Source organism: Sceloporus occidentalis, unplaced genomic scaffold (assembly GCF_023333645.1).
Source record: "Sceloporus occidentalis isolate IW3139 unplaced genomic scaffold, rSceOcc1.0.p SCAF_5, whole genome shotgun sequence".
Taxonomy (NCBI): Eukaryota; Metazoa; Chordata; class Lepidosauria; order Squamata; family Phrynosomatidae; genus Sceloporus; species Sceloporus occidentalis.
The window spans coordinates 80,881,145-80,907,249 of NW_028316985.1; the positions used below are offsets into that span (position 1 = coordinate 80,881,145).

General features: G+C 39.1%; 1 protein-coding gene across 1 annotated transcript in view; it reads right to left on the reverse strand.

Annotated features, from left to right (window-relative positions):
* LOC149312371 (ATP-binding cassette sub-family D member 2-like) overlaps positions 1 to 26,105 on the reverse strand; it is a 51,361-nt gene that overhangs the window by 23,609 nt on the left and 1,647 nt on the right. Inside the window, exons 2-5 of the mRNA XM_089524496.1 lie at positions 20,440 to 20,620; positions 17,119 to 17,240; positions 11,039 to 11,207; positions 4,919 to 5,013 (exon numbers count right to left, since the gene is read on the reverse strand). Coding sequence (XP_089380622.1) covers positions 4,919 to 5,013; positions 11,039 to 11,207; positions 17,119 to 17,240; positions 20,440 to 20,620 — 567 coding nt within the window. The remainder of the gene's footprint in view (positions 1 to 4,918; positions 5,014 to 11,038; positions 11,208 to 17,118; positions 17,241 to 20,439; positions 20,621 to 26,105) is intronic.

A 26,105-nucleotide genomic window follows, 5' to 3' on the forward strand; every position in this document is an offset into this window, starting at 1 on the left:
CACTCCCCTTTCCTCTGAGTCTAAACCTACTCCTCATATCTGCATACAATTTGAACAAATAGAATGTTAAAATGCATCCTTCAATAAACACTTTGCCAACTGGGAACCATTCTGTTTCTCCATATTCTGTTCTAACAACAGTCTCTTTTTCTCATCAGTACTATCAAATGTTGTGACATTCCCATTTCTTTAAGCGCCTTCCATAGCTTTTCTTGATCTATTCAGTCAAAGCTTTGCAATAATTTATAACGTACATACTGATTTTCTTCTGGAATTCCTTGGGCTGCTCCATTATCCATTGTATGTTTGCAATGTGATCCTTAGTGCTTCCTGCTTCCCTGAACTCCACTTGCACCTCTGGGATTCTGTCTCCATGTGTGATTGGTGTCTGTGCTGAAGCTTGTGAGCATAATTTTGCATGCATGGAAAATTAATGCTATGGTCCTATCGTTGCTGCCATCTTTTGTGTCTCCTTTTTTTGTGAATGGGGATGGATATTGAACATTTCCAAGCTGTTGGCCACTGTTTTGTTTTTCACATTCTATATTTGTTGGCATATTTTAGTTAACACTAGAGTTGATTCTGTCTGTGTGGATTGTAGCAATTCAACTAAATTATCATCTGTTCCTGGTGATTTAGTCTTACCAATTTCTCTGAGTGCAGCTTCCATCTTGCTTTCTAAAATTTGGAGTTCATCTTCATATAATTCTTCACTCCATGTGTCATTCATCTTTTCATCTCGTATCTTATTTCATTGTGATACTGTAGTATATTCCTCTTCTGATTGCAGAGCATCCCCTCCCTTAGTATAAATCTCTTGAGTTTACAGATCTTGTATAAGAGATCTCTTGTTCTTTTTTATTGTTGCTTTCTATTTCTCTGCATTACTATAGTAATTCTCTTTATCCTTGTGCACTAGCCATTGAACAGTTGTGTTGATAGTTTGGTTCTGTTCCTACATCCATTTTCTTTTGCTTCTCGTCTTTCCTTTACTGCTTGAAGTATTTAGTCTGTTATCCATTGTTTTCTCTCTCTCTCTCTCTCTCTCTCTCTCTCTCTCTCTCTCTTCCATTTTCTCTGGCCACAGATAGTGTCTTTCTGCACACTTCCTTGCCCCTGACGTCTGACTACAGTTATTCTGGTTCTCAGTAAATTATGCTTATCAACATTTCTCATATTGTCTGTAAATTGTTGAGATGTTCTTCAGAGCACATTTTGGTATGATCACTGATTATATGTGTTTTTCTACAACTTTAATCTTTGATATATATAGTTCATGACAATGGCACTTCTTCACCTTCTGCTTCCAATTATGTAGTCTATCTGATTTTTCTATTTTGAGCATCTGGTGATAGCCATGTGTATACTCTCTGGTTATATGAAGAAGATATTTGCAATGAATGGGTTGTTGGCCTCACAAAATTCTATCAGTCACTCTCTGCTTCATTTCTTCTTTTTTTGTTCCTAATCTGAACCTTCCCACAGTTTTTTATTCTTCTTTGCTTCCTATTTTAGCATCCACAGACTGCAGCAAAAGAGACAGGTGTCAGTTTTCAACTCTTTTTAACTGCTGTTCATTTTTAAAAGAAAAAGAATTGTAGGCTTAAAATGGCAGAGCCTTGGAGGGGAGGTGTTTGTGATTTGCCTTAATGAAAGGCTTAACAAAAATTTAACTTAACTAAAGCTTGCTAAATATCTCTTTACTCCCCCCTGAAACTTCTATTCATCTTTGCTAGCTTGCAACTGCACTACATGCATTATTTGCTATGTTCCTTAGACAAAAACTTTGATCATGCTCTCCTGACTTTGACAAGTTACTGATATACAATCCTTGTTCAGTGCCAGTGAAAATTTCAGGGAAGGAATCACCTGCCTCTTTCGGGCTTTTGTGCTTTTAATAGATCAGAGACAGCAGAGATTCTATATCCGATTCTGAGCCAGCAGGGTTCTAGGAGCCAGCTGAGTCCTGCTCTAGGAAAATGAAAGTGATATGAAGTCAGGTGAAAATGCTTCACCTACCACTTCTTCCTGAATTATGATAACATCAGGAAATGTGGCTACACCATGTCCTCCAGACCATTAATGACTTCAGACTGGGGACTTGTGTCCCTCCAGAATAGAATTTCACTCTCTCACTGCTGGTCTGGGGTGAAGAAGGAAAAAAGGAAGGTCTTGAATAAAATTAGCTATAGGAGTTAATTGATAAAACAAGAGAGGGGATAGGTAGAACAGGAGAAGCCATAAATGTAGTATCTCCTGAACACATGTCTTCAACTAGTCTAGACAGATGGGATAGATGAAAGCACATACAAACTAGCTAGTTAAAACTTGGATTTGCTTTGTTAAAAAAGAGAAGAAGAAGAAGATACTGCTACCATTTCTAACCCTCCACCAAGTATAAGGGTTAAGGAGGAGGAAGAAGTTGCCTTTTTTAAAATTAGTTCTCACTTTCTCTCTTATTGCTTAATGCACAGGAAAATAGGAAACATGCATTATTGTCAGCAATATGCAGACCTGCAAGACAAATTCCACCATGAATTCTAATTTCAGATGAATGAAATGTTGAAGAAAACCCATTTGCCTTTATACTTTCAGCCTCACTTGTTCACATTATCATTAATAAGTACAGACCATTAATGGCTTTGCACATTTAATTTACGCAAGGAATAGGCAGTTTCAGAAGGTTCAGGGGGACCATTATATACCACCTCTTAACCTGCTGCTATAAGCTTTACCACCCACTACTTGTGAGACCAAAACTTCTGGTTTTGAAATTTTTCTAATTTGCCCAACCAAGGTTTATGCTTTTGGATGTGTCACTTTACCATTCTTTTTTTTTTTTAAAAAAGAAGGAAAATAATATGATGAGGTATTCTGGGGGCCACAAAAATGTGCAGGCCATATGTTTGTGATTTTCACTCTCTATTGCATCATGAATTTCAAAGTCTTAAAGCCGCACAGAGCTCTTTCTACATGACTATTCAATGGATATAATCAAGGCAATACACACTTTTATTGATTTGCCTAATCTCAGTCAGTGATTTTCCTACACCTGGTGTTACCTGGTGTGTGTGTGGGGGGGGGGGGGGCTGACAGAGTGTGTGGCACCAGGCAAAAGGATGAGTTCTGCCTTCTCCTTTGCCATGGTAGCAGCCTTCTCCTGAGGAGGGAGCCACTGCTGCTGCAAAGCTGGGAGGGGTGCACTTGTCCCTTCTCACTTCGCAGAGGGAAGAGGGACTGATTGGGTGTCACTCCTTTCCCGTAGGTGTCACCCAATGTGGGCCATACCCCCCGCATCCCTTAATAATGCTACTGATCTCAGGATACTTTCTTCATGATATGTTTGTGGGCTTTCCAGCTGCACAGTTACTTACTGTGGGAAAGAGGATGACAGACTAAATGGACCATGGTCCAACAGGAACCCTTGACATTTTCTTATGATATTGCATTAAAATAATATCAGGTTTGGTCTTTGCCCAACTTTAATATTTTGTGATGGTGGAAAAGTAACTACTGGTAACTATGATAACCTGGTCTAAGAAGCCTTTAAAATCCCCCCCCTCTCTCTCTCCCTCCCTCCCTCACACACAAGCAAAACTGCAGAAAGTACCAATTACCAATGCAACCTTTGCCATTGTGTGGAAACTCCTCTGAAGATGCATGAGATATGATTAATTTTATAATGTTTAATCTTGTTTTAAGGAGGGGGCACTATGTATATATGGATTTATTTTAGCTTGTTGTACGCCATTTTGATTGATTGGCAAAAAGAGGGATAGAAATAAAAAAATTATTATTTATTTATTATGTAGAAGGCAGATCTCAAGACACTAAATCATTTGAATCCTCCTGATTTCATTTTATTTGTAACACAAGCAACCTGAGTCTTTGTCCACATCAGTCCTATTCAAGCATTTGCAAAGAGGTCAAAATTAACACATGGAACCTGAGAACAACAGTGTCTTCTCTGCAAAGAGCCCCTCTGCATAACTGGTAACCCTGATTTTCCAGAGCCCTCAATCATGTGCAGAGCTTCCAAATATTCTCCACTTCACATGGTTGCTCTTCATAAGAGCAATAATAGGGGAGCCTAGCACGTGCCACTCCTTACATGTTTAAACTTTTTTTTTTTTGTGAGAATGGAAAAATACATCTACAGGAAGCAAAGTTAATACGTAACTGTAGCTTTACTATTCAAAGACTTTGGGCCCATACAGACAGGCCAAAATAAAGCTGTTTTGGGTCACTTTGGAGGTATGCTGTTTAAATGATGCATGCATCCTAAGAGGCCGGAAGCCACACCAAAGCCACTCTCCAGCCATAAAGACTAGAACACAGCTTTGGCACAGCTTCTGGCCTCTTAGAACGCATGCATCATTTAAACAGCATACCTCCAAAGTGACCCGAAGCAGCTTTATTTTGGCCTGTCTGTATTGGCCCATAGTCATATTAGTGTGGATCAATATGCAAACGGATCCTGTAGCACTTTTACAGTAGCTGGTCCCACCAATAACTTTCATTTTACATCTGTCCTTGTCTCCAAATTTTTATGCTCTGGGCAGCAGATGTGAAAGGGCAGTATAGTTGCAAGCACATGGATAGCTTTCTTGTGTTCTGCCTACCGTGTAGAAATCAGGGGCATGCCTCACTATGCACAGAGTCTTGCTCACATGAACACACTAACTAAATACATGGATCTGAGCCTGAGAAAATGGCTCTTGTCCCCCCTTTTCCTAAAGTAGGATAAACTGTATGTATCTTTTTCTGCCACTGAGCCACTATGAACAGTTTGCTTGATTTCCCTTCTTATTTTATATGCTTGTCCAAGTACTTAAGGTATATAAGATATATGAACTCTGTCAATTTTCTGTGCTAATTGTGATGACAACTATCAAAAGGTTCTTGCACATTATCTTACTTTGAAGTTTAGCCTGGAAACCACCACATCTCCATTTGGGGTAATAATAGGAACATTTTCACAGATAATTCCATGATCAACATCTATCACTCTTCCTACAAGTAAAAAAACACAAACAAACCACAATGACGCTTGTTAGTAGAGCATACACACAAGAGCATTCACACAAAACACAGACGCAAGTTGTTTGTTTTAGGAGTACTGATACAAAAATATCTGTTGATTTAGTTAAGAATTTGAAAAATACTGCATTAGAGGGTGATGTAGATAATATGAAACAAAACATTTTTTTCTTTTCTTACTTCTATGATTATGCTAATAACTCTTTATCAATTATAAGTAATATACCTAGCATAATAACAGCAAACAAGTTGTCTTAGGTTAATTATTTACTATAAGCATTTGCTAACAACTGTAAATAAAAACTGTGCAGTGCCTATTTTTCAGTATCCCTTAAAACCTCGTGTGAGCTCATTCAGTTAGCCAAATCTTTCACTAGTGATGACAATGGTAGATGGGAAATGTGCAAGGCCTGGGACAGACTCATTGACTGTAGCAAGGAGTAAGAGCATGTGGCAGCAGGGGAGAAGTGGTGGCAAAAAAAGGACCTTTCAAATTTGGGACCCAGCTTAAGCTTTGTGAACTTTGCTGGGATTTGGCTGGAAGGTTGAAGTTACATTGCTGCTCCTGCTTTCTTTCATCAGACAGCTGAGAGAAGAGGTACCAGAAGAAAAAATGTGGTATATGTGTGTTGCGGGGAACATTTGAAGCTGTGTGGCGAAGACATGTCTCTGGGGAAGGAGGAGGCGAAGTATCTGGGATCAATTCTTGGAAGGAATCTTTCACGTTGGAGTGGCTCCTGTAGTTAAAAGATCTTTCTTAGATTATATGCCATAGGCAGATTTACTCTTATCTATTTTATTGTTTGTATGTACAGCGCTGTGCAAATCTACAGTGGTATATAAATAAAGCATAATAACCTTCCTTTCCCTGTCCACATCAGTCTCCAGTCCAGAGCATGTGGACTCTGTAAACCATCCACATACTCACCAGCACTGCCCTAATGAAGGATTGAGAGTCCTTCCTCACCAAGCAGAAGCGTCTCCCTTTGCACCCAGTTGCCTGGTTGAAAGGCAGCATGGGTGAGAAACAGCTTGGTTGCTGCTCCTAGGGTGACTGGGTGTAAAGGGAGAGTGATCAAGAAACCTCTTGCCTGGCTTGGCCTTTGCTGCAAGGTTGGCATAGGTGAGAGGCTTCTCAGTTGCTGCTCCCAAGGTGACTGGGTGCAAAGGGAGCAGCTACCTGCATTGATTATTCTGAATTTACAGTAGAATAGTAGACTTAATATCAAGAAATATGCATGGTGTGTGTGTGTGCTAGGGTTGACATCCAAGAGGAAAGGGGGCAATAGTCAAAAATGTTTGGGAACCACTGCTCTAGAACAAGGTTTCCAACCTGGGGTGCCTGCACTCCCAGGGGGGTGCAAGAAGGCCATCAGGGTTTGTGACAAAGAGTGGTTTATGTCTCTGAGTGATGAGTCACAAATCCTCACTCAGCCAGCTGTCAGTGAGCTTTGAGAAGTGGTAGTAGGTGGTTGTATTGTGTAGATGGCAATCTCATTGTTCATTCAATCAGGAGAGAATAATAGAATTAATATATACAGTAAGTAAGTGATTGTCAGTGTATTGCTTTTAAAATCATTATAACACAACATTTGATATGATCACTGTATATTGTTTCACTCATAAATTCACCATCATGAGAATTGGTTAAGTATTTCAACCCTCAGAGCCTCTCAGCTTGTCCATCACCTCTGCTCACATACACCATACTTCCCTCTATCACTTGAATTATCTCGGAAATGTGGTATTATTTTTGTAGGGGGTGTGGGGCATAGAAAAGGTTGGGAAACACTGTTCTAGAAGTATGAATAGGCCTAGTGGAATGTGCCCAAACCTACTGGGGTCTTTCAGCATTTGTACAAACATTGCACAGGAAACTGTAACATTTGAAATCATTTGTTTTTGTGGCCTTAATCCCCATGTTCAAGGACCAAATAACATAAACAAGGATTCTGTACAACTCAAATGTCGCATTCATCCAAATAAATTTTAACAGCACTATGCACATCTAAAGTGTGTCATTTCTTTTCAAGTGGGTTAAATAGTTTCATACAGAATTTTAGTAGGTTAAAAACCTGAAAAGAAGTAGACGTGAATAGCACTCCTAACAGAAAGGCTGGATCTAAAGTCAAAGTAAATTTTTCCTCAGAAAATTGATACGTGTTCTCACTGAGTGAAAAAAATCTTTTACTGTCTAAATGTATTGTTGGTTTCTGATCCTCTCATTTGATAATTGTCATCAGAGCTGCCACTATGATTTTTAACATGTTTGGCTGAAGATTTTTCTGTAAATATGCTTACAGAAAGCTAAGATATCTCTTACTTTTTCCTCTTCAAACACACTATGAACCTCTTCCATATGGTGTTATATATCCTTTGTGTAGTTGATCAATATGGAACTAACACTGTCATTTCTACAGATAAGCATTAACCTTTTAATTGTGATTTCCTATATTCAATTACCACAAAGTTAATCTCAAACTGGGTCTGAATGGTGGATTCACAATTTCCTTCAGATCCCTTTCTGCTTTAAACACTGATCTCACCTTCAAAAGAATGTTGCCGAAGTGTGTTGTTGTTGTTGTGTGCCTTCAAGTCATTTCTGATTTATAGTGACCCTAAGGTGAACCTATCAGGGGGTTTTCTTAGCAACATTTGTTTGGGCAGCTTGCCTTTGCCTCCCTCTCTGCAAGAGGCTGAGAGAGTGCAACTTGCTATGAACCCATTAGGTTTCCATGTCCAAGCAGGGATCTGAACCCCAGTCTTCCAAACCCCAACACGCAGACCACTATGCTACACTGGCTCTCTATAGTTTCTAGGTGCATACCCACAAAGATAAAGTGAGAACAGCAAATGGAAGTACACTATAGGTTGCAGGTATGTTTGATGATTGTAAGCAAAAGCTAAATCACTAACTTGCTCAAATGAACAATTATTGGAAACAAAACTTTAATAAAGGATTAAGGTGATGATGCAAGGCTGAAAGAAAGCATCCTGAATTGGTACCGTTTCCCTGAAAACTCAAAGTTCAAGAACCTTCTGGAGATAAGTAACATTGGAGCATGTAGCTATGAGCTATGCTTCCCTCAGGTGTACTGATGCAACTGAAGTGTCCTGCTGCAAACTGACTATAATAGTTTGCAAAATTTCCATTTTGAAATGCCGATTCTCAACAAATCTGATTTGAGAACTCATGTTGCTTCAAATGTTTGGCCTGAGGCCTGCATGGTAGCAGTCAATGTAAGCAGCACAGATTTTCACCAGAGGTTTGCTGAGATGCTTCCTGAGTAGCTGCCAAGTTGGCTCTCAGCTAGGTTTGCTCTGCTCTGGTTCCCTGTCCTTGCTACAAGAAGAGCAACTGCATCAACTTTTCCAAGGGCTCCTCCTTCTTTGTTGTCTTCCTCTTTTTACTTCAATGCTCTAAAGAAGGGGTTCCCAACCAGTGCTCCAAGGAGCCCTTAGGGCTCCACGTGCACTTCCCAGGTGCTGTGCAGCCACTCCAGGAAAATGAAAGAAATAAACATTGAATGAAATTAAAGAATAAGAATATATTCTTACATATACTCCTAAACACCATTAACTTGTAAGACATAGGGTAGACCTCTTAGGGGCTCTGCCATAGCAATAAGGGCTCCACGAGTCAAAAAGGTTAGGAACCCCTGCTCTAAAGCCTCTGATACCATTACAAGGAACTTAAAAGGGGAGAGAAAGGAGGGCAAGAGAAAGATTGGGAAAGGTTTGGAGAGGGGCTTAGAAAATGACAATGATAGCAAAGAAAGGCTTACGTGAATAATTTTAGAAATGAAGAGTAAGATTATAGAGATAAACAAGCAAAAGGGCAGAACTAAAGGGAGGGAACTAAACACTGCAACTGGCAGAGCAAGAAAAAGAAAACTCAGAAGGGAAACAGTCAAATCAATGGTCAAAAAGTAAAATAAAGCTCAGAATTCTTGCTTCTGGGAAAGGCATGAGAAGACAGGATTGTGGATTGCGTCTTCTGTACCATGTTCAAAATCTGCAAGTGTCTTTTCTATCCCTAATTTCTATCCTGACAGAGTTAGATCTAAAGTAGCCCTATCCTACCAGAATCTCAATCATGATTGTCTCCTCACATATAATATTTACTCTTCTGAAAATATTTCTTGCTAATTCCAGGAATAGCACCATGTCTATTTTTTGCTCTGACTCTCCCATTAATGAATGGAACAAAGATCTGAGTGGAAAAGCTTATGTTTTCAGATCATGTCTTTCAACTAAAAGATGTGGATACAGTGGAAAAAACTGAACACACATATTTTTGAAACTGTATTTTTGAAGAGTAATGCTTTAATAATATTCAACTATTGTACTGTATTACCTTTTAGCTATTTTTCTTTTAAACTACTTTAAAAATACAAAAAAGGCCATTACAGCAGCTGTAATCCCTTGAAAGCAACAATTTGGAATTACCAGCCATTGTGCTATTATGCCCTCAATAATCCTGAAAGCAGCAAATTACAGATAGCTCTATTACTTGTAATACAGTCGGCCCTTCTTATACCCGGATTTTTTATACCCGGATTCAAGCATACACGGTTTGAAAATGTTCAAAAAAGTTTAAATTTCAAATATCAAACCTTGATTTTCCACTTTTTATAAGGAACACCATTTTGCTATGTCATTATACAGTGGAACCTCGCCATAGGCGGGCGCGCCATACGCGGCCTTGAGCATACACGCTCAAGCCGCGGCACGCGCGCAGGGCAGAAGGGGCGGTGCATCCCATTCAGTTGAATGGGCGCCCACGCCCGTTGCGCCCCGCGCACCTCCACGCTTGTTTACAATGGGGCTCGAGCATAGGCGGAAATCGCCATATGCGGCGGGATCCAGAACGGATCCCCCACGTATGGCGAGGTTCCACTGTATTTAATGGGACTTGAGCATACACGGATTTTGTTATCCATGGGGGGGGGGGCTTGGAACCAAACCCCAGCATATAACAAGGATCCACTGGTACTTAACTTCCAAGGTCTGGATGGGAAATGCAATCTGACACTTCTATAGGACATTAAGGATCTTTTCACGCTCCACAACTATATTGCTATGATTCTATGATTCACACTATATAGTTATAGCACTATGGGATCCTTGAGTTTGCAGTTTGGTGAGGCACTAAACCTCCCTGAACTGCAAATCCTAGGATTCCACAGTACTTTGCCATGACAGTTAAGGTAGAATCATAGTACCATAATTGTGGATTGTGAAAAGGTCCAAGGTTGGAAAATGCTGTGAGCAAGATAAAGGTTAATAGTGCTTCCTCACATTTGTTGGACAGAATGCAGATGATGAAGGCTGGAAATGTTATAATTTAAGAAATTAAAAGGGAGACAGAAATATGATAATGAGAGGATGACAAGAAGAGAGTGAAAAGATGTCTAGAGAGAGGGATTGTGAGAGTCAAGCATGAAAACAAGCAGGGGGAGGCAGAGTTAAGGGGAAATATTAGGTAGCAGAAAATCTTCACCACGTTTACAAATTCAGCATGTGAGACTTGACTGTATTACTTTCAGAATACTGGTGGTGGAGTGAGAGTCTGTCTGCTCTGTCATGATAAAAATATAGAGAATACTAACATGCAAAGGAGAAAACTAAACAGAACTCACTGCCTAACATGCAAATGTTCCATTGGTAGGGCACTGTTGATTTAGCAGAAAATTCAGATACACTGTCTCCCAAATGCAAAATGGTACAGCCACAGGAACTATGTCTCATCTGAACATGAAGACCAGCCCATGGAATTTAAAGCATAGTATTTATAATAGCAATGTGCTGAAGGGAAATAACTTTCACTCCTGACCATGCCTATGTGAACCACCTTAAAATAGAATGGATTCAACATGTAGAAATGTTTTCATTTAAACAGATGCTCCACTGTTTCAGCTTTCTATCCAATATTTAAATTACACACTGATATTAGTTGTTAAAATATTCCTTTAGGGAAAAAAGCAGCTTTCATTACCCTTGATTTCTAATGGACCATCAATGTGTCTTTCTGCTTTATCTCTTTTCTTGTTGTTGCTTTCATATTCTTGAGAATCAGCTGCCCTTTTGTAAATGCCTCTCTTCACTTCATCAAAGACTGAAAACATGTTGTACACACGAGCCGTGTAGCCTGCTAACTCTGTGACCTGCAAGACACAAATTATGGCAGTTTAGGGGGGGGAATAACCTATGTCGACAAATTATTGGAGTGAGCCTTTATTTCACTGTACCAAAAACATGGCATGAATTTTGTATTTGTTCTTGATACAAAACAGGGTGCTTAATTTTGTCTTGATACGTATCTTGGTATTTCCTTCTAAAGAAAGAAACAAAACCATGAAATGTATATCGTCAATTACTCTCAAGCAGGCAATTATGGCAAATCCAGAAACCAATTTTTCTGCCTCTGGGATCAGCTAGGGGCCACGCAGTTAGTCAAAATACCATAAGATAGAAAACCAAAGCTAGAAATAACCATACGTCCACTCTCGGTTTAAAAAAAAAAATCCCCTGTTAAATAGTGTTACAGTGGAATGTTTTCTATTTTTCAGGTGAACTGGAAGTTCTGATGACTTCCGTGAGAGGCAATTTGCCTTTTTTGGACTGAACAAGGCCAGCCTGGGGAATCTGGAGGGACCAAGGATCACAAAAATAGCCTTGAGCCTGCATGCAGCAGATAACTGTACAGCAAGACTATCAGTAGATGTTTTTAGTAATTTAGCACAGGAGACATAAATGAACACAACATGGTGGCTTTGCAAGCCAGACACGTTTGCATTTAAGATGGCTCAGTGCCATCAAATCCAATTTAATTAAGCTGGCCATAAGTGATTTGTGGACAATGTTCAATCTAACATGAATGAGCAAGGATATATGCCATACCACTTCACAAAACACCGCTAAACTTCAAAAGGAATAAGGCTGCCATAGATGACCTCAGAAGAAGAATAAGTACTCTTCTTCTTGCTTTCATTTTCTATGTCAATCTCTAAAAGGCATGCAGGGTCATTTGCTTGGGATCAGCTGGTGTCTGGTGACTGATCCTCAAAGGAACTCTATACTGAATGCAGTTCTACAGTATGTCTGCCCCAAAGACAAGCATTTTGTCCCACAGTGGTTTGGAGATGCACTTAAATACTATTTTTAAAAAGCTTTTATCCACTTGAGAGAAGTGGGTTTTGATGTACATCTGTCTACTTCCAGGACAGGAAGTTACAGGACATATTTACTCCTTCCACAATGAGTACCATTGCTACAGATGCTACTTGGGAGGAATTTAGTACTTAGTTGGAAAGTGTACCTATTCTTTTATGGTCTCTTGATTTGACTGCCCTCAATTATTCATGTCTTGCAAAAATTCAGCTCCTTTCATCTAATTCCATATATGCCTGTGCTGGTCAGGCCAAAAATGTAGTTTTTCACAGGCTTTTACTTCTTATCCACTCATTTTTACAAAACAGGAACCTAATTTCAGAACAGAGACATTCAGTAGGCCAATGATGACCCTTCTACAAGGTTATATTGTGCATGTAGCATTTTGGGGTAGGAAACAACCCAAATGTCACTGCAATGAAGAAAGATATGATTTCCCCATGTCATCTTTTCAAGGTTTGAGGTTATTCAATTCATTTTCTCATTTCTCATCTGGCACTTCAAAGAAACCACCCTGAAACATGACAGCTGAAAGTTTATTTGTGTCTGTGGCATCAGCTGTAATGTCTCCCTGGTTCAATTGTCTTAGGAAGCCCCTCTCAAGTTTAAAATAAAATTAGAAAGCAGTAGGAGGTTGGGAAGTTTGCTATCAACAAATTATGACATCATCCCCAAACTTGCAATGTGCCATCTCCATCTACTGGCAGAAAAGAAGCAGACTGAAATATACAGACCAGCTGAGAAAATAGGAAGGAGAAATATTGGCCTGGTGAGAAGATCTAGCTCCTTCTAGACTGTATTCAGGTCAGTTTGCTGTGACTCTTGGAGCACAGCCACACTAGCATTAGCTGGGAAGGTAATTGGTGTTCATTCTGGTTTTGATTTTGCTTCAGGTACTAATCTTCTGTTATTAATTGTAATGATTTAAAAGTTTATATTAATGTTGAATTTATCCTACAGTTTTATTAAATTTTCCTCCCTCCCATCCCCAACTCAAATGTAATGTATTTTCACAAGTGGTGCTTACTGACAACTGCTTGGGGACAATGTACCATAGAAAAACCAGAGTTTGAGAAATATGTGGGAGCACCACAATGAAGCTAGCCCTTGTTAAACTGCCATTCTAGTGTAATGCAATAAAGCCTTAGTTACTTGGGAAAGAATTAATTAAAACTTGTTGCTACCAAGTTCTTGGAAAAGGAAAATATAACCCTTTTGTATCAAGAAGCAATAACAACAACAGACCATAAGAGCGCTACAAGATCAAAGTCCTACCTAGCCCAGTATCCTTTTGCCGACAGTGCTCTGTGAGAAGTCAAAGGCTTTCATGGACGGCATCCATATTTTTTTGTGGATTTTTAGGGCTATGTGGCCATGTTCTAGAAGATGCATGCATGTTCCCACACCTTAACTATAATACTACACCCTATTTGAGACTCTGTACCCTGTGCTGTGAATATCTAACACTGCCAAGCAGGGCCAATAGACCATAACAGGTTTTCTGATCAAAGGTTATAATCTAGTAATGGAGAAATTCAATACTGTCAAAGCAGCAGTGTTTAAATTAATGCAAATTAATGTTTATATTAAATTATCTGGACTGAAGATTTTACTACTACTGCTTCTGTTCACAGCATTTTAGCTGACAAGGACAAAGCTTCCCCTCAACCAGTATAACTCCATCTTGTACAAAAACTACTAGTACTACTTGCAAGACTCTTCTCATCTTGGTCCGTAGCTCTGGGTATACATGGAACATCCCTGTGTAAGGATTCCTCACTCATTTCAACTGTTCCACATTCGAAAGTTGAAAAGTAAGAGGACAATCACTGTAGTCTGAACAAGCCCAAGGAAAATGAATATCAAGATACACAATAAGGTTGCCCTATTTTGGAGAGCATTTCCGGTAAACCCTAGAGTAGGCAGAAGGAGGGCAACCCAAATTGGTTCATGGCATTTTGGGGGTCAGATTGGAGCATCCTCCATCACAATGGGTCTGGGGGGAAATTCACCACTTACAAATGGGATGTCTGTATGGATCCACTCCAGTTCTAATCAAGACTGTTAGGCAGCCCATGAGGATATATGATGTTGAAAAATCTTTATTCAAGTCCAGCTAAGGCTTATATCCCAACTGCAGGATCAAAAACCACAGCAGCAAGTCTCATAAACTGTCAAGAACTGCCTATTCCCCCAAGTTCAGTAAACAAATCTATTTTACAAACAGTAAAAATTTATTTCAGAAAACCCACAGCATAACATTAACAATGTCCCACCCCAAACTTTTGCAAGCTTCATCTTAATTCATTAATTCATTTACTAATTAAAACATACCAACCCTTCTTCCATGCCAAGCCCCAGCACCGTCCTGGTTTCATCTTTACTTTTCCCCCCCAACAGCAGACTAAGAAAATTCCTCCTCCACACATTTGCATATCCCTGCGTCAGGCCACAAGCATCCTTTTGAACCACTATCAATTATTTCCACTAGTACTACACCTCCCATCACTCTCATCATATCTCAATATGCTTTAACATTCATATAACTTTTCTATATATCTAAAACATTAAACATACCTACTAGGCCTAAAGAACCATTAAATTCTATAGGCTCTAGGGCAACTAAAATGACAGCAATGGGACAATCCCATTTTGTGCAAGCTGCTATATTTTTTTTTCTGAACCATAATGAGCTGAAGTTAGACCTTGGCATTTTAAGTTGATAGCAAGGATCTGCCAACTAGAATAACAGGAGCCACAACAAGCTCATGTAAAATGTAGACACACAAACATTACTGGAATGTTTGGAAGAATATGCTGAAAATATATGGTAATATGTCAAATGTCAATATGATCTGGGCAAAAGTTTTCAGAAAATCAAGGTCTCAATTATATTTCCCCACAAGTATATCTTGCAGAAATAAGTTCATCCAAATTATGAAACTGATGGGGTAAAATCTAGTCAACATGAAATGACTTCCTGGACATATGCAATGGATACTCTTGCTACAACTTCTAACTTCTTTTCTGGGATACTTCTGGATATTTTCTACCTTCACTATTCCTGATACAGCTTAGCTATATACATGTTGAAACTGAAAGACATCTGGAATATTTGCCCCAGTGAACTGCCTCTGACGGAGACCTATTCTACTGAATTCATAGATAAAATTTTTGAATATTTTGAATATTTTAATGGAATAGTCTAAAACTGCCAGGACTGGATGGAGAAAGTAGGTCTGGGATGGAGTTATGATGGTGGTCACAATTGTGACTAAGTAGCTATTGTGAATAAGAAACAGTTACCTAGATTTACTTATCTGTAACTGTTTTTGTATTTACGAGTGCTACTTAACCACAACTGTGACACTAACATGATCATGACCCCCACCCCAGCCCATGTTACCAGGCATCAGGTGCATGGGGAAATCAATTCTGCCATTAATTGGAATGCAGGTGAATGATGTTCCCATCAGGTTTGGGGGTTAAGCCAGAAGAGGCTACTTAGCTAAGTATACAGATTCTGACTGTTTTTACTAGCTTCATAAAGTCCAAAGAGTATATACTGGGGCTCCATTTAGAGAGCTGGAGTATCAGGCCCTCCTCTGATCCATTTTAGATTCTTACAACTTGAATATATTGTCTTTCTACAATTAGGAGAGTTCACGTGCACTTGAGACTTCATGTCTACTCCTTCTGTCTGTAGCCTCTCTGCCTCCCAAAATTTAGTCCGGGGCACTGGGGAAGATTTTGGAATAATATGGGATTCTGGTATAGGGGGAAGCTCAGCAAGGGGAGCTGGTGGAAACCATTGTTCTACTTCACATGAATGGGAGAAGCAACTTAAGATCCACATATGATTGTGAGCTATAGTTTAAAATTACAGCAAATGCTCTTCCTGACATTTAATATTGGTTACATCCTGTTATTATTCATTACCTTTATTTAATTTATAAGTTTTTGCACCAAAACTGGGGCTCACGTGACTCACAAGAAGATTTTTAAAACAGATACAAGTGAAATACAATCTGTTATAATCGTGAAACACAGCTAAACAAAATTATTATTAAAATACAAGCGAATTAAAAGCAATTAAAGTGGTATCCGCTGGGGCTTGGTTCCAAGACCGCCCCCTCATCCATGGATACCAAAATCTGTGGATGCTCGAGTCCCATTAAATACAGTGGCACAGTAAAATGGTGTCTGTTATATAAAATGGCAAAAATCAGGCTTGTTCTTTGTGTGTGTGTGTGTGTGTCCACAGGTTCAACCATCCATGACTTGAAAGTAGTATATATACACACACACACACACACACACACACACACACACACCTTCAAGTCATGGATGGTTGAACCTGTCGATAAAGAACCTGCAGCTATGGAGCCTTGACTGTATAAAAAGCAAGCCAGTAAAACAACACATCCCACTGTCACAAAGCCCCTTTCTCAAAAGCCCATCATCAAGGAGCCCTGGTGACGCAGTGGTTAAATGCCTGTACTGCAGCCATTCACTCAAAACCACAAGGGTGCAAGTTCAAGACCAGCAAAAGGGCCCAAGCTCGACTCAGGCTTGCATCCTTCCGAGGTCGCTAAAATGAGTACTCAGACTGTTGGGGGCAAATTAGCTTACTTGCTAATTAGCTTACTTGCTGTTCACCGCTATGATATTTGGAATAGCGGTATATAAATAAAACAAATTATTATTTATTATTATTAACTGCTTTAAAAAGAAAAAAGAAAAAGAAGGCTGTCAAAATAAAAAGGTCTTTGTCATTCCATACTATACACTCATCCCTATGCACCTAAAATGGTGGCCCTGAGTATACAGTGCAATTTAAGACTTGCTATACTCCTTTGACAGTACCATATATTTTCTGTTATCAAAAGTAAATTTATGTAATACCTCTTTATAAGAAGACATAATCCTCTCAATAGCATCTGCTCCAGAAGCCAATAAATTACGTGAAGTAGTGAAAGTTTCTGTCCGTTCACTGACCATTGCTTGTTTCTGACCATCTTCCAAATCTAAAAAGAAAGAACTATTTTGAGCATATATGTTTTGGGAATATTTAACTTCACAACACAAAATCCTCTCCACATGCAATGAGATCAAAACAGGCAAAATGTGTATCACAGAGTCCAGGTCACTCAAAAATTGTTGCCAAATTCTACCTGAAAGATCATTCCTGAGACCCTAGCAGTAACTTGGCAATGAGATGTTCTGCCATTGCACTGAAGTAAATGAGGAATTGTTGCAACTTGAATTCTTTACACTATGGAATTATTGTTAAAGGCCAAGTTTAACATTATCTGGCCAGGTTTAGGCAAACGGAGCATGAATGTGGATGAATTGTACGAGCTGATTTCACATTTTGAAAAAAATAAACAAATAGCAATAATGGTGTTTGCATTTACTCTACGCCAATAATATGTCTGCCTTAATCAACAATATCAGTGCCTCATGGTCCATATCACTCATAGTGGGGCTGGTTGTAGGCAAATTCTAAGGAAGACAATACTTTCAACAGACAGTTGAAAGTTTGCTTTATACTCTTTATCCAAAGTACATGGCTTTATACACTAAATATCCTAAAGGCACCAGCAGAGACTTAGAAGATGTTGGAAGCTAAGCAGGACCAACCCTTGTTAGGACTTGGATGGAAGACTACCAATGAAGGCCATGTGCTGTAGGCTACATTTCAGAGGAACAAACTGACAACACCACCTCTGAGTATTCCTTGCCTATGAAATGAAAGGCACATACAGTGCTACCTCGGGTTACGAAATTAATTCGTTCCGCGGCTCCGTTCGTAACCCGATACATTTCGCAACCCGAAAAGGCTTTCCGTTAGCGCTGGAAAGCCGCTAGCCGCGCTTCACATTTGAATTTCGCGCCGAAACGCGCCGAAATGAATTTCGTAACCCGAAAAATAGTTCGTAACCCGGAACAGTTTTTTCCAATCTAACTTTTTCGTACCCCGAAAATTTCGTAACGCGATCAATTCGTATCCCGGGGTACCACTGTACACACATAAGACTATTTTGCAAACAGATCTGCAGTTGGTTCATTTCTTTTCTTCTGGATCAAATGGTAAGAAGAACAAATATCAGCTCTTTTAAGGCTTAAGTCACAGTGCAAAGTTTCACAAATGAAATACTTCACTGCCTTTGACAATGAAGGTGGCTTGTTTTTATGACTGGATGCCAATTATATCAGGAAAAGGAATGAGAATAGCCTGCATTTCAATGATCACTGCCTGCAGACTTGCGCTGGTCAACTCCACATCATATTCTACTCTTACAAAACATTAACACAGCTGAACATTATAAGGATTCTATTATTTGGAAGTGAGGAGAAAAAGTGTTTCCTTTCACCAAACAGTCTCAGACTGAGCTTCAACTTAAGGCCAGTTTTACAAGCATGGTACACTTTATGCAAACAGTCCACAAGAACCTGCATGGACTGGACAACTATGGATGGATACCAGGTGAACGGAACAAGTATGGATGGATATTAAGATAATCCACAACAGTTCACTACTTGAGCAGAGCAGCAAATTGTAAACACAAATCCTCCCCATCATGGTGCACAGTACCCAATGTCAGAGGAGTTATTTTGGCACATGAGGTGAGAAATCCTATATACATCTCTACCCATCTCCGGCTGTAAAACCACAATAATACAAACAATTACATAATTAACCATTTGCTGCCCTTTCATGATGGTCAAATCTGCTGCCTGAAGTGGCTGCCTCATTTGACCTAACGGGAGAGCTGGATCTGCAATTGGCAGCCATTTCCTTTGCTCCATGTGGCCATTTCCCCAAGTGCTGTAATCACAAGAACTGCTGCCAAATGCAGAAGAGATCTTGTAATGATGTGCTAACAGTTTTGGAAAACAATGAAACAACAGAAACTGTATTCTCACAGTATCTGAACCCAATGTTTTAATTAAATGCTTTCAGAACAGATCACTACCAATTTTGTATGTGCTAAAATAAGTAAATAGACACACATTTTCTATTAATATAGATAGGGAATGTGTGCCCCCCCACTAGATTTTGGATGCTTATTCCAATTATCCCAACATTATCTAGGGCTGATTAAAGTTGCAGTCAAACAACCTCTACGTAGCTGCACATTCCCAAGTCCTGTTTTATTAGAATTCAACATGTTTTCTTCTTCTTGGTGTAACTATAAACACTTTGGAGATGCAGAATGATCTTATGATTACAGAAAGAGTTTAACTTTGACCTAAGTTCAAAAACTCAATCACTTGAAAGTGTAGCAGTTACCATTTCCTTTAGGTCGTAAATTCTATGAACACAGGATTTAAGGAACTACATTCAGATTCTTTTAAGTTAGTGGACACTGTTATACTTTTGGCCACATCCGTTTATTAATTACAGAAAAAAAAGTTATCAAGTCAAATGTTAAAGTTTGCCATTACATTTTTTCCAGACTATTTTACAAATGCTTTCCCCAAGGATCAGGTACTTCTCTTTTGACTTCTAGAATTTCTGTCTATTACATGTTTTTAGAGAGTTAGACATTGGTTATTTAACTTTTAGGGGGGGAATCATAAAGTATTAAAATCCAATCCAAACCCAAAATTCTTCAAAAATTATTTTATGCACTAAATGGCCCAGGAAGTATTTGCCCCAAAACTGAAATGAGCATAGAGAAATCAAGGGGCTTAAGCATGATTCACAACGTTAGGCCATTTATCATCAACCCACATTATACTTATGGTCAGTTTCAGTTCCAATGGGGAACACTGTAAATAAGGAAACTCAAAATAAGGAATGGGGCTTGAGCCTGAATCCAACTAGTAGCCTCAACTAGAATAGGACCATATGAATCAGTGGGATCTTGTTAAGTCAACACTTATGTGACTTCTTTTACTTGAACAGGTTTACTTTACTATGGATCTAAGCTCATCAAGTTTAACAAATAATAACAATTTAAGGGAGTAATAGGTGTTATTTTGATAGATAACAATTGCTTCTGAAATTTATCGTTTTAGAACATTTTGATTTCTTGGGGGAGAGGGAACACAATTGCTTTGCCTCCTAGTATCTTCACATAGCTCTTCAAGTATCCAGTATTCATACTAGACACAATGTTACTGCAGAACATGTAGACACCTCTCTTACCCTCACCTTCAGTAAATCCCACAGTAAGATAACAAGAGGCATTTCAAATAAAACAAAAATGTCATTACCGCCATCTGCAAATCCTGTTGCAGTGATGATTGGTACAGCTACCATGATCAAACCGCTGCTGCTCCAGACGTACTTCATCAGGAACTGTTCTAGCATGATGTACCATAAACGTTTGGACAAAATGAGGTTCATTTGGTCTGCCAGAGCTTTGTAGCTTTTCTGGAGTTGGTTCATTTCTACCTATAGTTAACAAACACAAAAACTGACACAGCATGATATGTCTAGATATGCAGGCACTTTAAAAAGACATGCCTCTACAATGGGATGTTTCAGAATACATATTCCATTACATTATACCAAATTCAGTAATAATTTTAATTATACATGTACACAATATATGTTAAACATCACATCTGCTTAATCAGTTACTAGAAAAGAAATGTTATGTGATCTAAGAATACCAAAAACTGAAGTGGATTTCTGGATTTACAGTCTTGAAATCCTAACACAAGGCCTCAGCCTGAAATCATTCATCCACTTTGGAATGTTTATACTCTGCATTCTCTTCACTGACATCTTGGTTACAGGATACTTTTGCCTCAGAAGAGCTGAATAAAGCAGAAGTTTAATATTTTAATTTTAAGATTTGTATCTTGTTATCCACTCATAACACATATGCAGGTACATGCAGATATATTTGTGTTGGAGTTCATATATATTTATTTGGCTAAATGTATATACACACAAATATATCTTGCATGGATCATTATTGCTAAATATAAATATATAAAATCAATAAGATGGCTATTGAGGCTCATATCAGCACACAATAACTAGATGCTCATTTTTTAATACAGCTAGGTAGGTGGAATGTGAGATGGTATATTTTTGCAAAGTTTCAATCAACATAACCAAAACAGGCTGGGCTGGACATATTTTCTCTGGAAAAGTGAGGATATGTTTATCTCCAGGCATGCTATAAGAAGCATGCTGAAAAAGACAATCATACATTCTTCTGCACACATCAGAAACCCACATAAAGGCAAATTTGGGGATTAGCATGGTGAAACAGACTGCTGTATGCAAATCCAAGAAACATGATTCCAATAATCTGATCCAGAACTTTTCATACATTACTCAGCTAACCAAAATACACTACTACTTCCTCTCTCAAAGGGAACCTGCAAAAAGTTCCAGCTCCATAAATGTACCTGTAAATGTGATGGTTAGTGTTTTCTCACATTTGTACAGGGTACTCTTGGTATCTGCTGGGGTTTGGTTCCAGGACACGCATGGATACCAAATTCCATGGATACTTGTCCCATTCTATACAATGGGGTAGTAAAATGGTGTCCCTTATATAAAATGGCAAAAATCACAGTTTGCTTTTTGGATTATTTTTATATGTGCAGATAGTTGGATCCGTGAATGGAGAATCCATGGATATGGAGGTACATGTAATGATGGGTGGCCCTGGGAAAGTTAGTCTGAATGGGAAATGGGCAACATAAATGCTAAACTTTGAGAAGATTTTATGAAGATTTATGTGATAGGAATTGTTAAATATTTGGAAGTGCTAACCTTTTATTATATTAGCACCCCGACTTTGTACTATGGAGGGCAGAATGAGGCTATCCTCATTATTCTTACAACAGCGCCATGAACTAGATTAAGAGGTAAACACCAGATCGGGGTCATTCAGTAGGCTCCATGGCTCTTCCAGTCTAAATCTACCTCTATCTGCTTCCCCAACCTAATGACCTGCAGATGTTTTGAAATACAAATAACCAGCATTCCAGATTATTTGGTACATGGACTAAGGCTGATGGGAGGTCATTTACAAAATATCCGGAGGACAATAATTGGAAATGGGTGCTGTATCTACTGCTGAATTTAACTTGGCAAACCTGCTCCTGATAGGAGCAGCTACCTTATTTTGGCCAATGATATATAGCTAGGAATGGGGAGAAATTTATTCACACTTTCCAGAAAATACAGCTATCCCTCAGCATTTGCACTCTCTCAGATTTTATGTTACCATCCTCTGATCTTTAAAAAATGTGCAATAATGTGTACATTAGTGAAAATACAAGATAAAATGCATTGTCTTAGGCAAAACTGCATATAAAATCTAATTCTGTACAAATTATGGCACATGTATATGAAGACTTTATAAAGTACACAAACTGATATGAAAATGAGACACGATGGCCTGTTACAGACAGCCAAAATAAAGCTGCTTCGAGTCACAGTGGAGGTATGGTGTTTCAATGATGCATGCGTCCTAAGAATACAGAAGCCACACCAAAGCCATGCTCCAGTCGTTAGGGCTGGAGCGTGGCTTTGGTGCGACTTCTGGACTCTTAGGACACATGCATCATTGAAACACCATACCTCCACTGTGACTCGAAGCAGCTTTATTTTGGCTGTCTGTAACAGGCCGATGAGTTTAAAGATGTGGAAAAGTATAGCTCTGCTCAGAAATTGAAAGGTAAATTCATAACAACACATTAGGAAAGGGCAAGCATTTTTGCACCACTTCTTTAATCTGTTCTTCTTTAGCCTCTGTTCTCACTGTGTTGAGGGACAATGTCTGAATCACTGAGCTTCTTCAACTTGCGGAGGCTCTCTTCATGATGTAAAACTTGGAATTTCAAGAGTTTTACAAAATGTGGAGAGCCTCCATGAGTAGGAGAGGTGCTCCACTTTAGACATTTACTTCAATGCAACGGAGGCAACAAAAATGGGGATGGAGGGAGAAAACCTAGCATGATGTCCTTCCTCTGTGCATGCTGTTACAAAGTAAGTATTTTAATACTACAGTAGAGCTGGAAAGAAACCAACACAGCTTATGTTATAAACTGCATAAGGGCCCATGACAGTAAAATAAGATATAAATAAAACCAACCAACAAATAACAAAAACACACTAAAAGTGATAGATTTATCTATCCCTACATGTCTCCCCAAACTGCCAACTCTGATTAGCATAAGACATAAAGGCTGAGGAGCATTCCAGCCCTAAAGAACCAGTGTGGTATAACAATCTGAGTGTTGGACTAGGACTTTGGAGGGCTAGGGTTTGAAATCTCTCAGAGCCATGGAAACTCACTGGGTGATTTTAGGCAAGTCTCGCTACCTTAGAAAAAGGCAATGGAAAACCTTTTGGAATACATCTTCCAAAAAAAAAAAAACCCAACCCTTTTTTGATAAGATTATCAGAAGTTGATGTCACGTAACAATATCCCAACTCTGCTTCCTGGTCTCTTTTCAATAGATTGCTAAGAGTTTTAATATGTGACCTAACATGAGTTCCACCATTCACCTCCAACCCTTCAGTCATACTGATGGTGTGTATTTACAGTTTTATTCATTTTACAGCATCCTGACATATTTAAATTAAGTATGACAAAATGCTTTCTATGTAGCAATTACCAGATTTACATTAGTACCCTCAACCTTATGCTTTTGGGGTATGTAATGCTACTTCATCTGAGCAGGACCTCTGAACCATTTTATGGAGGCCTTTGACGTACCAGAGTTCAGAAAGATACTCACTGGCTATTCTGTGGGACAAAATTTAAGTGAAATTAGCCATAATCCTGTAAATTTCCAGAAGCTCTCTTTATATTGCTTTGCTTAGGGACTCTCTTCCAATATACACCAGCTGAACATCTGGCCAGATAACCTAATCACTTAGATAATAGTAATACACTAATAGCAATCACAGATGTTTCTGCATCAGAACTACTGTTTGTAAATGCATTATGATTTTAGCAAATACCAGCATCCTCAACGAAATACAAACGGTCTTATTGCAAACCCATGACTCTGGGACTCCTTTCAGTCTCACTCTGTCTAGACTAGAGCCTTAACCTTCTTACTAGAGTAGGGAACCCCACACTTTTGTGGGATGGGGTGAAGCTAATGTACTCCTGCTTCATCTAAGTCTGATCATGTGATGTAACCAAATCCATGGCAGATGTTAAAACATGTGAGTGAGCAACCATTATCCTTAATGGGGTTTACCAATTTCTAGATTCTGCTCCTGATGAGAGGGCCATATTTCAGTGATGGCGAACCTATGGCACGTATGCCAGGGGTGGCACTCAGAGCCCTCTCTGTGGGCACATGTGCCATTGCCCCAGCACAGAGTTTGCCAGGGTTTGTTACTAGAAAGCCAGAGGGATATGGCATTTTGCAATAAATAAGTGAGTTTTGGATTGCAGTTTGGGCACTCGGCTTCTAAAAGGTTCTCCATCACTGCCATATTTGTTCCATCAACCATTTGTTTTCTCTCCCTCTTATATTAAAAGGAAACAAATGGGAAGAAAGTTCTACTCATTCCCAGGTTTTAAAAAAAATTGAAGACATACATTAAAAATATTTGGCACTGATTTTCTAAAAGGCCCGTCCGTTTTATGTAACTGTAGCAGTTAAAGCCCATCTCTGCTTGGGCCAGTGCTATTTAAAGACTCTGCAGGGCCGCACTGCTGTTTAGCTATGCAGAATAGTGTGGAAGGTTGTTCGATAGTACTGGCCCTGTCAGAGTAAAGTTTTCTTCAAGCTGCCATAGGCAAGTGCTACATTATCTGCACATTGATCGGGGTTGAGTGGAAGTGGTTTCTCCCAGTCAATACATTAAGAAGAATATAAATAGTTTGTATGAAATGCCTTACATTTTAATATGGCCATTTTATGATGCAGTCCTCTCTGTTTTTTTAATCAGATGTCTGTTCCTTCAAGTTCAATAGGAAACTCTGTGTCCTGTGCAGGTAAGACTGCTGCAATCCTGTGTTTCTTTCTGACAGTGTGAGCCCTATTGAATGCATTGGAACTAACTTGCAAGTAAACACATGCAAGGTTACATTGTTAGTAAAACCTCTTTAAGAACAAAAATGAGCCTCCTCACTCACATTACAACCAAGACATTACTTACAGTTGTTGGGGGGAAACCTTTATGGTGGGTTAGGCTGCTATATATCTATTTACACTGAAATGTAACCCTAATGGGAGCCTTTCATGGGCTTTTCTTGGCAAAATTTCTTCATAGGTTTGCCATTGCTTTCTTCTGATGCTGAGAGTGTGACTTACCAAACATCACCCAGTGGCTTTCCATGGCTGATTCAAACCCTGGTCCCCCAGAGTCCTAGTCCAACATTTAAACCACTACACCACACTGCCTTTCTACACTGAGGTGAGTACTATAATGAGGTTTACTTCTCAACAGACACAAAACGTTTTGCATTATGCATGATTCAAATAGCCAGAAGAAAAGTAGATAAGGAAACCATCCAAAGGAGCTGCACAGGGTTTTAAAGAACTTAAATAAGAAGAAATAATGTACCATTATGGGGGCATTGGTGGGAAACAATGAATAGGCTCTACATGGAAAGAGGCAATAAAAGCTCTTGTCCATTTACTCAGACAGCTCAAACCTATGTTTCATAGCTGCCAAGGAATGGACAGAAAATGCACTCTTTGGAATAAAAGCCAGTTATAAAGAAAAGGGATGCTTATAATACTGATGTACTAGACATTTTCTGGTTCTGCTATAGGAGAAACAAAAATCATCTGCATCATGTTACCAAGTTTCCTTAGTTAAGCATGCAGAGGCCCATTGGCCAAAGGCTACAGGGGAAAACAGGCCTGAATGTCACAGAAACTGAACCCTCTCAGGGTTCATCTGAGGAAGCAGACTGAAGTCTACAAAATGCATCTGGGGA